A 16,649-nucleotide genomic window follows, 5' to 3' on the forward strand; every position below is an offset into this window, starting at 1 on the left:
TTATGTGCAAGAGCCTGGAAAAATAAAACCGTCCAAAGTACAGCATGAGATGGTAAACAGTCCAATGTAACTTTTTCCATAATAAACCAAAACTGCTTAGTTTTAATTAGATTTTTAAAATCTCCGTTAAATATTGAATGTTATTATTCATCAATCACGTTGAGTGAATGACTGAAAATTATTTCATTTTGAAACAATTTAAAGTTCAATTCGAAGAACTTCGATCTCGTTTTTCTCAATATGGTGGAATTGTTACATTGGACGAAATCAAAAGTGACGCGAGAATTGTACCAGCGTTGTACGTGTACAGCGTTGTACATGTACAACGGAAGGGTGACAGACATACTGCTGTACCACAGACAAACAGACATAACACTCGTTTTCCATTCATCGTACCGATTAAACCGTCATTTCAAATTTGGGCTTAGTTGGGAATGTCTCCGTTTTGGTCAAAGTGGCGCTCTTTGACGAAAGAAGGGGAATTCCCCATAAAAAATACTTGCTGCTTCGAGGGATACCCATATTGCTATTTGATATTTGGGAATGTCGATCATAGATAGTGCTAGTGTTCAGGCTAAATTTGAGGTACGATAATTTTTGTTGATTTTTCTTCCAAGAGTTATGTCTGTTTGTCTGTGGCTGTACGTTGTACGTGATTGTGCTCATCACTGATATTCTCTAATTGTATGGTCTAAGCGTTGGTTTTTGTTCCTATTCACGAAATGTAAACACAAATTTCTAAATGCCGAGCGTTTAGCGTTAAATCTTTGCCAAAATCTTGCAAAATAATAATTAATTTAAAATTCTGCTTAGTTTTTGTTATCACAACTACCAGTCATTGGCGCTGCGCGCAGTAAAAATCGAGCAGTTGTAGCTTCGTACAACGGTGAAAGAGGTAGGTACAGAAACCACCGTTGTACCCAAGGGGTCGGTCACTCGGCACAGCCGTTTTTATGTTAGGCGACTTGAAACGAACTGAGCTGTGCCGATGCTGTACCGAAAGTGCCGAATTGCAAGATTTGTTAAATTCGTTAAAATCTGATAGATCTGGCAACCGTGCGAGATGATTTTGACAACTGGCAGTGCTCCCATTTCATATGTAAAATTGAACCGGAGGTGTGTAAAGCCCTGTAAATGTTATTTTTATAAGGCTTTAGAGGTGTGCCGTTTGATATCTCTGCAGTGCCGGGGCACTATGTGCTGAGTGTCCGACCCCTTGGTTGTACCACTTTGCTTGCATGATTCTATCGTTGTACACGGTGACAGACATACAATTGTACAGGTACAACGCTGGTACAATTGTATGTCTGTCTCTGGTATTAAACTGAATATGTATGGAAAATGCCGCTTTCTGACATTAACTTACAGAAATTGAACTAAAAAACGCTGCATCATCATCGACCAAAAATTAATTGCAAAACTGGAAAGTGAGATCGCGGGGAAGTGAAACAAAGTTTATGTCAACACACACATAAAAGTCGGCGTGGGCGCCGAAGTATTTAAAACATGCATTGCGTATGACATGATGCAGTTTTATTTTTTAAAGTTGCAAATCATAAGACTGTCGAGCAGTTTATAACATAATTGAAACTTTACGTTGGGAACGGCCTAAGTTTTTACAAGTTTTCGAGTAGTTATTATCACATTTCAAAAAATCTGGCACCGTTGTGTCATTCCATCACTTTAGCAGTATTTTGAAAACAAGATTCTATTACTTGCACTCAATTAACTGCCAACTTGAGTACTATCTTTTGTACAATGAATAGATTTTTCAGGAGCTTTCGAGCAGGGTCGATGTTCCAGTAATAGTGCACTGTGCACTCTGAAAAATCATGTAAACTTCTGTACAGCAACTTACACGAACCACAGAGAACAGATTAACATTGAGGATAGCTGGTTTTGAAGTGACAACGACTTTCTTTTGGCGCTAGTATATTAAGACGATTTAATGTACACTAGCAACAGAAACAAATAGTTGTCACTCCAAAACCTTCTACATGCATGGTTCCATTGACAAAAAGTGTGTAGAAGGTTTTTGTGTAATCAACGTGTCTTCCTTCGATGGAGCACCCCTATAGCAGTAAGTGGCAAAGTAAAACCAGTAAAACTTGATGTCGCTGCCATCGATGTACTGGTTGCTGTACGATGCTGTAGCACAAAGAAATATATAGGTAAAGGTACGTACATATATTTTGATGCGTTTGGCCAGGGCTGGTTCGTTCACTTTGACTCAATTTTGATTCATTGGACAGTACCATCTCAGCCGAGCAAAATTTGACCAAGTCAAGGGGTTATATACAGTTAGAATTTTCTAAAAATCGATTTTCTGTTTATATCATTTTCGTAGTGCACATATATTTAAGTATGCACCCAGAAAATTTCAAACCAATCCGGCAAATATTACCGAAGTTGAACGGGGGTTTCTCAAAACCGTGTTTTAAAAGTCGGTGAGCAAGTTTTCTCGAAAACGGCTGAACCGAATCACTTCAAATTTGGCACAAGTGTTCTAAGGATATATTCTACAGATTAATCGAAGGTTTTTCCTCACCGATCAATATTTCTTATGTTATGGACAATTTAAGAGCAAATTTACCCCAAAATTCGATTTTTTATTTTTAATAATCCGCCATTTCGTCAAAAATGATTTTATTGCTAAATCCTTCGATCAATCTATAGATAATATATTTTATCACCGATTCCTTTTTGGTGTTTCGATTTTCGATGATTCAATCCAAGGTTATCGTGCTCACCGCAAGATGTCGTTTTTTTAGAAGAGTTCCAGCAGATTAACTATAGCAGCTATTTAAATAACTTTTTTCAAAAACAAAATATGCCCTGGCGGCTGTTGCGGGTTCGAATCCGGTTATAATCTCAGATTATAGCTTGGTTCGACTCATGCACCTTCCAGCATTGGACAAAAGGTAGGAGTCAAAATGACTACTTGTCAAGTGTAGCTACCAATATCCCCCCTTCCTTTCCGCTCTTCCCCTCCTTCACCAAACATTTTTATTTCTTTCCCCTACCGTCTTCTTCTTCAGCAGCATAGAGCCGGGGTGGCTCGTGCTGTTTCAAGCACTCGTCTCCATTCAACTCGGTCTTGGGCCACTCGTCGCCAATTTCCTAGTCGTCTCAGAAGTCGCAAATCGCTTTCGACCTGGTCGAGCCATCGTGCACGTTGGGCCCCCCTGTTCCTGGTGCCGGTGGGGTTGTTGAAGAGGACTATTTTCGCCGCACTGTCGTCCGGCATCCTTACGACGTGTCCGGCCCACCGTAGCCTGCTAACTTTCGCTAGATGTACGATGGGAGTCTCCCCAAGCAGTGCCTGCAGCTCGTGATTCATACGCCTCCGCCAGTCTCCGCTTTCAGTTTGTACTCCGCCAAATATCGTCCGCAGCACTTTCCGCTCAAACACGGCCAGGGCGCGTATGTCCTCCGTAAGCAGCGTCGCGGCTTCAAGTCCATAGAGAACTACCGGTCTAATAATGGTTTTGTACATTGTTAGCTCCGTGCGGCGGCGTATGCTTCCTGATCGTAGCGTTCTACGATGGCCCGATTTCCCGCTTGGATGCGCCGCTGGATCTCCTTACTAGTGTTGTTGTTCGCGGTCACCAGCGATCCCAAATACACGAACTCCTCTACCACTTCTAGTTCGTCGCCGTCAACGGTTACCGGCCGTGGGAGGCGCGCATTTGTTTCCTTTGAGCCTCTTCCTTTCATGTATTTGGTCTTCGACGCATTTATTTTTAGCCCAATTCTTCTAGACTCCGCTTTCAGTCTGGCGTAGATTGCCTCCGCCATCGCAAAGTTCCTGGCAATGATATCGAAGTCATCTGCAAAGCCTAGAAGTTGGCTACTCTTGGTAAAAATCATGCCTCTCGTTTCGATGCCCGCTCGTCGGATCACCCCCTCAAGAGCGATGTTGAACAGCATGCAGGATAGACCGTCACCTTGTCTCAGCCCTCGTCGCGTCTCGAAGGGACTCGAGAGTGTCCCAGAGATGCGTACGAAACACATCACTCGATCCAATGTAGCTCTGAGCCTACCACCAACGAACACGTCGTTGTATATTCATTAAAACTGCTTGTTGTCACTTGTATCTTCGTTTATAATAAATCTATAAGCACGGGTATATTGAAAGTAAACATAATTTATAGCCCAAATAAAAACTTAGTTATAATAATAAAACTAACTATTAGCATATATAGGTGACGCAGGAGTACGTAAGTCTCTTTGTAGTGATAGTAGCATGTATTCATGCTTGTAATCATTCGATTCTTCATGTATACATGCTATATGCAACATATATACATGCTATATGCAACATATATACATGCTACATGCGTTGTATGTAACATTTATCAAAGTAGTAACGTTGCATACGTTCAATTCTCAAAAGATTGTGCATTTGAAAACAATTTAACAAAATCAAGAACACAAACTATTGATTTCCTGGGATTACCTACGAATGGCCGAAACACAAATGGCCGAATCACGAATGGCCGAAACACAAATGGCCGAAATAACGAATGGCATAATATATCAAATGGCCGAATCACGAATGGCCGAATCACTAATGGCCGAATCACAAATGGCCGAAACACGAATGGCCGAATGTCATATTCGACCGAAAATATTCATAGCCTTCAACCTGCGCAAACATTGGGTACATGCTGTCCTTACTCGCTGCCGCTCGTTCGGACTTAACTAAGGGATAATCCCTAATAGACAGTAAACCTAGGAAAATGCATGCACCTAAATAGTAGTGGTTTCTGCGGGGGGGCTGCCCCCCCGCAGTGGCCGGCGCTTCCGACGGCGGGTCACCGGCGCACACTCGCGGCCTACGGCCGTCTCGCCCTGAATCATCTAGGAAACATTTAAAGACTAATCTCAAGTTTTTAGTCTTGACCTTGAAATGCGGTCATACATATATATTAATATTTTTTGAAAGGTTCTACAATTGATGAAGGGACGGTAGGGGAAAGAATTGAAAATTTTTGGTGAAGAAGGGGAAGAGCGGAAAGGAAGGGGGGGGGGGTATTGGTAGCTATGCTTGACAAGTAGTCATTTTGACTCCTACCTTTTGTCCAATGCTGGAAGGTGCATGAGTCGAACCAAGCTGTAATCTGAGATTATAACCGGATTCGAATTCACAACACCCGCCAGGGCATGTGGTTCGCTGGTACTTGTACCTTTGAACCATAGAGGCGCTGGACAAAAGGAGACCGCAAAATCCACTTCTCAAGAATAGCGACGTGTTTGGTTGGGTTATCGACACATATTGTGCCGCTTCCTACATCAATTGCAGATTACGGGGAAGGCCCCGTTCGGTAATCGAATAATTGAAAATTTCGGACATCACTAAATGCTTCTTATGCTTTTTTCATTTCACACAAAATATAATCAGTATACGCGGACTAAAACAACATTACTTGACCAACACAGACATATTAATGGCGGTAAAACGGCTGCGGGTTTATTGATAAAGTACTATTTGATGTTTTTATAATGTTATAAAAATTCTAGGCTTTGTCTTTTCTGCCTCAAAATCGGGTACAGGAGGCGTACGACGCGATGGAAGGAACGATGCCTGAAGAATTGGAGAATTTCCTCAGATATTTTCGGGATACTTACATAAGTGGGAGGATCGGGAACAACAGGCCATTGTTTCACCCCACTCTGTGGTCAAATTTGAAGCATGTCATTGACAAGCTACCGCGGACCACAAACAGCTTGGAAGCATGGCACCAACGATGGACAACCATTGTTGGTTCCAATCACCTGTCAATGACCAGGATCATCACAGAGCTGCGGGTGGAGCAAAAGGCGATAGAGGGGAACATCCTTAGAATTCTTCAGGGGGATGTTCCGAATTTGCGCCGAGAAATAGACGAAAAAATCTACTCGAAATGTGTTAATGCTCACAAAATGAGCAGCAAAAATTTTGTTGACGCAGTTGCGCTTTTATTAACTAGACAAAGGCGTTCGTAAAGCATGTTTTGTTTGTTTAATAGTAGTAGTTTGTTTTTTATTTGATTAAAGTTATTTGTTAATTACTTGCCAATTCATGGTTTTTTATTGAGTAGTTATTTAGGCATCTCGAAAAATTTCGGCCTTTTGTGATTCGGCCATTCGTGATTCGGCCTTTCGTGATTCGGCCTTTCGTATTTCGGCCATTCGTGATTCGGCCTTTCGTGATTCGGCCATTTGTGTTTCGGCCATTCGGTACCAGCCCATTTCCTGCTACCTTACTGAAATTAAAGATTGTTTTAATTACCCATGGTTCCCCACGTTGAAGGGATTTTACCAATTCAATCCTATTTTATCAACAGCACATCTTTTCACTACACTTCTAATGAAACGGCAAGCATGCGTATTCATACAGAGTCGTATTATAACCGAACACTACAGCTGTAGCACATTTTTCCAAAACAGATATCATATTCGCCGAGGTTTAATCGTCTCGCAGTAAAGAATTTGCGATATGTTGGGACGACGAACTTGTGTCATTTTTTCTGGCACATTTCCTTAACACAGACATCAAATTGGACTAGGTTTAATCGCGTTCGTAAGAAATCTGTTGGCACGAGGGAGCTTTGTCACTCTTTCTGGTGTACTTCCCAAGCAAGGACATCAAAATGGTCTAGGTTTAACCGCGGTGTTAAGAAATCTTGTTGAAATAAGGAAACTGTCACTTTTTTTAGGTTACTTCCCAAGCACAGATATCAAATTGGTATAAGTTTAGATCATCGTAAAGAATCTTCCAACCAATCACAAAGCGAGAATTCTGGTAAAACATAGGTTCATTATTTTCAATTTTTCAATAGTTCAACATCAAGAATCCATACTATTCTTCATTTGGGTCAATTCTTAGAAGATTTTCCGATCGATTGGTGTAAGAATATTGAAAATCGCTCGGAAAACCGCTGAGCTAGCGCTCAAAATCTATCATTTTTCGTGACGATTTTTCGATTTTTTGGAATGACACCCTATCACAAAACTTGCCGTAAGACGTAGTGCTACGTCAAAATATTATATAAATTTTTTACAAACTCATGTTCGCCCCGGTTGTGAAACAGTGAAGTTCTTCGGTAATGAAAAATTCAGAAAAACGATTATTCAATACTTTAATCACAGACAAACAAACATAACACTCGTTTTCCATTCTTCGTACCAATAAAACCGTCATTTCAAATTTGGGCTTAGTTGGGAATGTTTCCGTTTTGGTCAAATTGGCGCTTTTTAGCGAAAGAAGGGGGATACCCCATAAAAAATACTTGCTAATTCAAGGGATACTCCTGTTGCTATTTGATATTTGGGAATGTCGATCATAGATGGTGCTACTGTTCAAGCAAAATGTGAGGTACGATAATTTTTGTTGATTTTTCTTCCAAGAGTTATGTCTGTTTGTCTGTGCTTTAATGATCACAAACATTTTCAACATACTTTTCAGGCACATGAGAGCAAAATCCGTATATTTGAGATCTTGAACTTTCTGTATTTATGTACAGGCATTGATTACAATTTAGATTTAGATGTTTAAATTAAGAAACTGATAAATTACTTAGCATTTATGGTTTTTGACGTAGGACTACGTCTTACGGCAAGTTTTGAGATAGGGTGTCATTCCAAAAAATCGAAAAATGCGAGCGTCACGAAAATTGAAAGGTTTTGAGCGCTAATTGCTTAGCGGTGTTTCGATCGATTTGCAATATTCTTACACCAACCGATCGAAAAATCTTCTAAGAATTGACCCAAATGAAGAACAGTATGGATTCTTGATGTTGAACTATTGAAAAATTGAAAATAATGAACCTATGTTTTACCAGAATTCTCGCTTCGTGATTGGTTGGAAGATTCTTTACGATGATCTAAACTTATACCAATTTGATATCTGTGCTTGGCAAGTAAGCCAAAACAAGTGACAAAGTTCCCTCATTTCAACAAGATTTCTTAACACCGCGGTTAAACCTAGACCATTTTGATGTCCTTGCTTGGGAAGTACGCCAGAGAGAGTGACAAAGGCCCTGTTCGCGCAGTATCTCTACGTGATTCCCGGTTCGAGCAGTTATGCCTATGCAACCAATACCCAACTTAAATATTTTGTATCACCGCACCTAAAATTGGCATCTTGTACTTCCTTCGCCTTAATAAAGCTAGTATAGAAAATTGTTAACCAAACCCACACGCGTTTTTTTTTCTGTTCTCAACATTAACGAGCAATCCCTTTCGATTTCGCGTGTCTTCGGGCTCTGGCCACTCTATAAATTGGTCCTTCGAACCGGATCGGACCACCGGTAACCCAAAAGTGCGTTATTATCCGCTTTTTTACCGTGCCGCGATTCGCTAACGAGTGTCAGAGTGAGGTTGGAATAGCACCTCCGAACGCGCTACATATCGGTTAAATCGAAATTTCCTGCTACAATGGACAAGCTACTACGGGAAAGAAAGTCACTCGACGCGCGGTTGAAGCGAGTGTCTCAAAACTACCAGCAGCTTGTTAGAAACACGGACTTGGACGAAATCGACATCCAGACTGAGCTGGATAACCTCCTGGAAATTTGGGAAACTTACCTGGCTGTTCACAAACGGATGGTGGAGTGCTGTCAAGAGGAGGAAATGGATGAGTTACTGGAGCATCAATCGACGTTCGAAGAAAGCTTTTGTGCACTGAAATGTTCCTTGTTAAAATTGCGTAAAAGATTCGACTTTTCATCTACGCGCCATGAGGCAGTTTCGCAAGACAATGGCGACGCCATTCGTATATTGACGGAACAGCAAGCGGAATTCATGCGCCTTGTTTCCAGCGGGCTCAATGCATCAGTAAAGGGAAATAATCCACCTTCTGTCACCCACCAGAATATTACACCCCATACGGACGTCAAGTTACCGCGCATGAATTTACCAACGTTCGGTGGTGAAATCTTAGAATGGCCGTCTTTCTTCGACCTGTTCGATAGTGCAGTGCATAAAAATACCGCTCTCCAGGATAGTCAGAAGCTCTATTTTCTAAAAACAAATCTAGTCGGGGAAGCAGCTGCATTGATATCACACCTACGCATAGCAGATGTCAACTATGGACCCGCGCTAGATAAGCTGAAAGAAAGATACAACAAACCGCTTGAGATAGCTGAACACCACATTAATCGATTTTTGTCCCAACAATCAATGACGTTCCCATCTGCCGCCGGGCTACGTTCGTTACACGACGTGTCCGATGAAGTGGTCAGAGCATTGAAGGCCATGAATCAGGAAGGAAGAGACATTTGGTTGTTATATTTGCTAACCGAAAAGCTAGATCCAGAAACCAAGCAACTTTGGAGCCGTAAAAGGTCAGAATTAAAGGATGAAGAAATCACCTTGGAAGGATTCCTGCGTTTCGTAGATGCACAAAGCTGCGCGCTAAAATCTGTTACAGTGTATCGCCCGAAGAAGCCGACATACGCTGTGCCCAATAAATCATTCGTGTGAGGACCAACAGCGTTAGTTGCCACCGGACAACCGTTACCAACAACATTGTGCGTTTTTTGTATGAAATCGCCACATCATCTGTACCAATGTGGTAAGTTTTTGCACGCAAAACCTAGTGATCGACTCCATTTTATTCGTAGGCAGAACCTGTGTGAAAACTGCCTTAAACAACACACCGACGAGCCTTGCCGGTCCGGCAATTGTCGAATATGTGAGCTGCCACATCACACTCACTTACACGATGCTTTGGAAATGAATGCCATTCCTGCCCAAGCTAGCAATGTAGCAGTCCTAAGCAACACACATGAATCAGCATCAATGTCACAAACGCTGATTTCCCCACTTAATTTCACGAGCGATCTAACTGATACGAATGTTCTTCTACTAACCGTCACCATCAACGTATTCGATAAATTTAGACGTCCATACACATGCCGAGCGGTTCTAGATTGCGCTTCCCACACTAGTTACATCACCGAAGATTTGTGTGCAAAATTGGGTCTAAAAACATCAGAAGTTAATTTCGAGTTTGGTGGAATTGCTGGTTCCTCTAATCGCGCAAATAAGGGAGCACTAGTAACATTCGCCTCGCGCTGCTCAGACTACCAAAATGTCGTGCCGTGCATTGTTCTGCGACGTATTACGTCTGACTTACCGCTTAAGCCCATCAATATATCTAATTGGCCAATTCCTACAACGATCAATCTGGCTGACCCTCAATTTCACCACCCGGGAAAGATAAGTATGCTACTCGGCAATAAACTCTTCTTCCAGCTACTGGAATCAGGAACAATTAAACTTGATTTGGATGGTCGTCTACCCGTGCTACAAAACACTAAACTTGGTTGGGTAGTTTCTGGTGGTTACAACGACAGCAGTGATCAGTCACAATGCACTCTGTCGTCATGCTTACTCACAACCGGTAATGATCCTTTGTCTGATCAACTACAGAAATTTTGGGAATACGAAGAATACGAAAGTTCCTCACCACATTATAATGACGAAGAGATTAAATGCGAAGAGCATTTCGCAAAACACACCACTCGTTATATCTCCGGAAATTTTATTGTTCGGCTGCCGTACTCTGAGAGCCTCTCTTCTCTCGGTGAATCAAGGGAAATCGCGGAGAAGAGATTCTTTCACCTCGAGCGTAAATTAGAAAAAAATCCCCACCTCAAGGAGCAATACCACTCTTTTATGCGGGAGTACATTGACCTTAACCATATGTGTCTCGCTACTACAGCATTGGAACACTGCGTTTTTCTTCCCCATCACTGCGTCATAAAACAGGATAGCACCACGACAAAATGTAGGGTGGTATTTGACGCCTCATCCAAAACCAGCAGTGGTAAATCCCTCAATGACATTCTCCTCACTGGTCCTGTGCTTCAAGACTCTTTGGTGGATATTCTATTGCGTTTTAGATTTCCATCGATCGTATTAGCAGGGGATGTGAAACAAATGTACAGGATGGTGCGGCTTTCTGATAAAGATCGAAATTTTATTCGGATTCTTTGGCGCTGGTCTAAAAATGATCCACTTCAGGAGTATTGCCTCAACACTGTTACATATGGCACTAAGAGCGCCTCATACCTGGCGACCAAATGTGTTCAACAACTATTACTATCCCACCAAAACCAGTTTTCGACAACCGTAGAGAAGGCGACTAAGGGTATTTACGTGGACGATGTCCTTACTGGAGCGGACACCATTGAAGAAGCCAAGCAACTTCGACGAGAGCTTTCGCATATTTTTTCGACTGGCGGTTTTTACTTGCGTAAGTGGACTTCTAACAGCATTGAAGCTTTGGAAGGTGTACCTGAAGCGGACCTTGAGATGAAGGTTCCCATCGAGCTCAACGAGTCGAGTACCGTCAAGACACTTGGCATCAACTGGCAGCCGTGCAGCGATGAGTTCATGTTCAGCATTCAACTACCTCAGATCCTTCAGCCCACAAAGCGCAATATTCTATCCAGCATCGCCAGCCTATTCGACCCTCTCGGTCTTTTAGCACCAATCATCGTTCAAGCAAAGGTGATAATGCAGCAATTGTGGGAGCTGAAGGTGGACTGGGATACTACTCCCCCTGGTGAGTTGATTCATTCTTGGCAAGTTTTTGCGCAAAATCTGGTTCTTCTTAACTCCTTTCAGATACCGAGACGAGTCATCAGCTTGAACGAACCATCGAAAATATTCCTGCACGGCTACAGTGATGCCTCGGAGAAGGCCATGGGCGCCTGCATATATATCCGAGCAGTCGACGACAAAGGAAATCTAAGCTCCCACCTCCTCTGTGCAAAATCCAAGATCGCGCCCGTTGGGAACAAGCGAAAAACGTTACCTCGTTTGGAGCTATGTGCAGCCGTAATACTCGCACGGCTGATCAGAAATGTGTCTAAAGCCATCAACCGACCTTTCCATGAGATACGTGCCTGGGTAGATTCGACTATCGTATTGGCATGGCTAAATGGCGGGGCTTCTCGGTGGCGAACCTTTGTTGCCAATCGAGTAGCAGAGATCACAACTTGTCTTCCAGCTATAAATTGGAGCCATATCGAATCGGAGCAAAATCCTGCTGACATCATCTCTCGCGGAGCTTCACCAGAGCAAATCCAGTGTAACACCCTGTGGTGGAATGGTCCTCCCTGGAGCTTCACACACGATTACCTTAAGCCGATCAACATTTCTGCATTAACCACTGCCGAACAACAGCACATTGCCAAAGAGCAAAAGGCAATACCGATATCTCTTCTCTCTATTTACGAAAACCGTTTTCTGGATGAGATGCTAGCAAGGTACTATCCAAATCTCACCATGCTACTGCGAGTAACAGCTCGCATATATCGTGTTTTTTCTTCTGAACATCAATCACTCACACGTCTGCTACCAACCGAACTTGAACGCGCTCAAACGGTTTACATTCTTCACATTCAGCAAAAATATTTCCATGCAGAACGAGAGCGTCTCGAACAAAAGGGAGAAGTAAGCACCAGCAGTAGTCTGCACCAACTTAAGCCGTTCTTAGACCAAACTGGAGTGCTCAGGGTGGGCGGAAGGCTGCAACAATCGGGCCTCAGCTACGACCTTCGCCACCCCATACTGGTGCCTCGTCACTCAATTTTTACTTCGCTGGTTTTGATGCATGATCACCTTACTCATCATCATTGTGGTCCACAAACACTGCTGGCAGTATCCCGCAGAAAGTTTTGGGTACTCAGGGGAGCCAGTGCAGCTAGAAAGATATACCGTCAATGTGTGACTTGTGCACGTGCTAAACCAGTACCGTTAGCTCAACAAATGGGTCAGCTACCGTTCGATCGAATTCAACCGAATCCGCCGTTTGCAATTACTGGCGTTGACTACGCCGGACCAGTCAGCATTGTCAGTCGCCGGACTAGAGGGGCAAACCAAAGCAAGGGATACATCGCACTATTTATTTGCTTCTCCACAAAGGCAGTACATATGGAAGCTGTGTCAGAGCTCACCACTGCTGCGTTCCTGGCTGCATTTACTCGGTTTTATAGTCGCTACGGTTTACCAGCAAAAATGTACTCGGATAATGCAACGACCTTTCGCGCAGCAGCCAAACATCTTCGTGAAATGTACAATCTTCTCAATGCGTCGCAGCATAATGAAATGGTAACCGACTTTATGACTAACAAGGGCGTGGAATGGAAATTTATCCCTGCTCGCTCTCCGCACCATGGAGGACTGTGGGAGTCAGCAATTAAGGTTGCCAAGCAATATTTGGCAAAAATAATTAGAAATTACATATTCACCTTCGAAGAGTTGTCCACATTGATTGCCCAAGTAGCTGCTACCATGAATTCGAGACCACTCACGCCGATTTCGGATAGCCCAATGGATTCACAACCTCTCACTCCTGCTCATCTGCTTATTGGTCGAGCGCTCACCACTATTCCAGAAATTAACATGCTAGAATGCCAAATATCGTCCATGTCACGTTGGCAGTTTACTCAATGCCTCGCACAAGAGTTCCGAAACAGATGGCAGAAGGAATATGTGCTTTCTCTGCAGCGAATGAAAAGGTGGCAGCGATCGTCGGTAAACGTTTCGATTGGAGATTTCGTTCTTCTGGTGGATGATAATTCCAAACCAAAACAATGGCCATTGGGAAGAATCATCGAGCTTTTTCCCGGACTTGATGGACTGATCAGGGTTGTAGCCGTAAAAACCTGTAGTGGCATTATGCGACGTGACATCCGTAAAATAAGGGTCATACCATTAGACGCAGATGAATTTTGTCCCATGAGACTTGAACCTGAAATTCCCAGAGGCAATTTGGTGGGCGGATTATGTTCGCGCAGTATCTCTACGTGATTCCCGGTTCGAGCAGTTATGCCTATGCAACCAATACCCAACTTAAATATTTTGTATCACCGCACCTAAAATTGGCATCTTGTACTTCCTTCGCCTTAATAAAGCTAGTATAGAAAATTGTTAACCAAACCCACACGCGTTTTTTTTTCTGTTCTCAACATTAACGAGCAATCCCTTTCGATTTCGCGTGTCTTCGGGCTCTGGCCACTCTAGGCCCCTCGTGCCAACAGATTTCTTACGAACGCGATTAAACCTAGTCCAACCTGATGTCTGTGTTAGGGAAGTGTGCCAGAAAAAATGACACAAGTTCGTTGTCCCAACAGATCGCAAATTCTTTACTGCGTGACGATTAAACCTCGGCGAATTTGATATCTGTGTTGGAAAAATGTGCTACAGCTGTAGTGTACGGTTATAATACGGCTCTGTATGAATACGCATGCTTGCCGTTTCATTAGAAGTGTAGTGCAAAGATGTGCTGTTGATAAAATAGGATTGAATTGGTAAAATCCCTTCAACGTGGGAAACCATGGATAATAAAAACAATCTCTAATTTCAGTAAGGTAGCAGGAAAGTAATAGTTTGTGTTCTTGATTTTGTTAAATTGTTTTCAAATGCACAATCTTTTGAGAATTGAACGTATGCAATGTTACTACTTTGATAAATGTTACATGTAGCATGTATACATGAAGAATCGAATGATTACAAGCATGAATACATGCCACTATCACTACAAAGAGTCTTACGTAGTCCTGCGCCTGCACCTGCACCTATATATGCGGTCGTGTCTTGTACACAACCTCTCTGATTTTTCCGTTACTAAATGAATGTAATATATTATTTTCATTTTATGTTTCTTTATTTTCTTCTTTATTTTTATTTTCTTTTATGGATTTTTCAAAGTGTTTCACAACCGAGGACACTTTTTTTGGTCAAAAATTCTATGTCTCCCAATTTCGTTATAACTATTTTGTTTCAAGCAAAACATATATGGTGTCTTAGCAAAAGCATATGTAAGTCTTCAATCTTTCAAATGCTTTAAAGAGATTCGGAATTAAATAATCCGTTCAAAAGCTATGACCAAAAAGCAAAACCTGTTTCATAATCGGGGACATTCCCCTATCCTTCTTATCTTCTAATCCATCTTAGCTTTAAATCAATAATGGTTAAAATTTTTGTACAATACTGAGAATAAATTAAGTTTACATAATTTTAAGCATAACATGACATGTTATGCTAACTAGTTGGGAAGACTTTTTAGTTTCAAAACTAGAGGGTACAATGTACAAACACTATAAAGCAACTACGAAAAAGGAAGAGTAATAGTTAGTTTTATTATTATAACTAAGTTTTTATTTGGGCTATAAATTATGTTTACTTTCAATATACCCGTGCTTATAGATTTATTATAAACGAAGATACAAGTGACAACAATCAGTTTTAATGAATATACAACGACGTGTTCGTTGGTGGTAGGCAATGATAGCTACAGTCAGCAACTTATCATTTTTTTTGGCAAAAAATCCCTTGTGCATATAAGAACTGAATTGGTTTATTATTTCAATAGAGCATTTTACGAACTGACAACATTATATTAAGTACCAAACATTCTTCTGTCATAATAAAATGCTCTATTTGGTTCTGTCATGTCATAGAGTTTTTTGTACAACTGCAACAATCTGTATTGCTTGGATCTACTCTTGAATTTTGTTTAACTTGTTCTGTTAACGACAAAATCGATCCAGCAATCATAAAAGAGCATTTCATTTTGAATTGCGCAGCGGATAACTTTTAATGAAACACGCAATATTTAAATACTTTAGAGCAAACAACTCGTACACAAGAGTGACAATCTTGTAATAAATACCGCTATTTATCTAGTAAACAAATAAATCAAGCAACCCACCAAGAATTCAAACAGTTTTGCCGAAAACATGAAACAATGCTGAATTAGTCAATACGCACTTTTCTAAACGTTGTCCAGACAGCTTTTTGCGTTCACATTTAAAGCGGGATACGCTGCTGAAAAGAAAACAGCTCAAGAAAAAATCTTGCTATTTACCACAGAAATTTTGACAACTCTAATGCAAGCAACCAGCTGTCATTTTTTCTTGTGGTAATAATTGTGCCGGGTATTATTCCGTTCGGAAAAATGAAGTTTAAAGTGGTTTAAATTCACTTGCGTGTAAACCTGCGCCATCTGGACGTGAAATAACATTTCTTATGAGGCGCGTATTGCTTAAGAAATCGTAAAAGTAATCGATTTCTTCAGCGTTTCTTGTCCTATCTTTTTACCCATTACTTTTCAGCAGCGTACCCCGCTTAACGTAACAAAAGTGAACATTTCCTTTGCAAATCGAAGGTGCGTCAATTTTGACCGGCACGTAAAAACGATCGCCGCGACATTTTTGACACTGGTGAGTGTTATGGGAAACTGTTGATAACTGTCACTTTGTTACGGGGTAGACCGTCAGTGATATCTCGAAGCGCAAAACTAGGTCCACTCTAAAATCAATACTAAGTCCACTACAGATCACAAAAGGGGTTTAAAATTTTTAAGGAATTTGACGATTTTACTGGTTTTACTGAACTTAAATACCTAAATGGAAATTACACTTATTTTAGCATCATTTTAAGAGTATTGTTTTATTTCAAATCAGCAGGGTTTCGGGTAGTAATAACAATAAAGTAGTTTTGGCTATAATTTTAATTTAATTTTAGTATATTTACGTTCAGAAATAATTAAAGATAAACAAAGAAGTAAAATACAGTACAAAGACTTGATAGGTATATCTTAAAATTCTTATTTAAAAATAGGCAGACTCAAGATCAGAATTCGACTA

At 41.4% G+C, this 16,649-nt stretch overlaps 2 protein-coding genes across 3 annotated transcripts in view; one reads left to right on the plus strand and one right to left on the minus strand.

The window, feature by feature from the left end:
- LOC128733493 (uncharacterized) overlaps window positions 1-15,863 on the minus strand; it is a 63,094-nt gene extending 47,231 nt beyond the window's left edge. Inside the window, exon 1 of one of the 2 annotated variants that reach the window (XM_053827135.1) lies at window positions 15,772-15,863. The gene's annotated coding sequence lies outside the window, so the exon portion shown is untranslated. Of the gene's footprint in view, window positions 1-15,712 lie in introns of both variants that reach the window. The other variant, XM_053827143.1, reaches the window with a different exon arrangement.
- Window positions 9,555-13,809, plus strand: LOC128746009 (uncharacterized). Its single transcript, XM_053843063.1, has 2 exons — window positions 9,555-9,559; window positions 9,609-13,809. Exons 1-2 carry the CDS (start codon window positions 9,555-9,557, stop codon window positions 13,807-13,809), a joined length of 4,206 nt encoding a protein of 1,401 aa, XP_053699038.1.
- Window positions 15,864-16,649: the final 786 nt, after the last annotated feature.

Source organism: Sabethes cyaneus, chromosome 1 (genome assembly GCF_943734655.1).
Source record: "Sabethes cyaneus chromosome 1, idSabCyanKW18_F2, whole genome shotgun sequence".
In the NCBI taxonomy this organism is placed as follows: Eukaryota; Metazoa; Arthropoda; class Insecta; order Diptera; family Culicidae; genus Sabethes; species Sabethes cyaneus.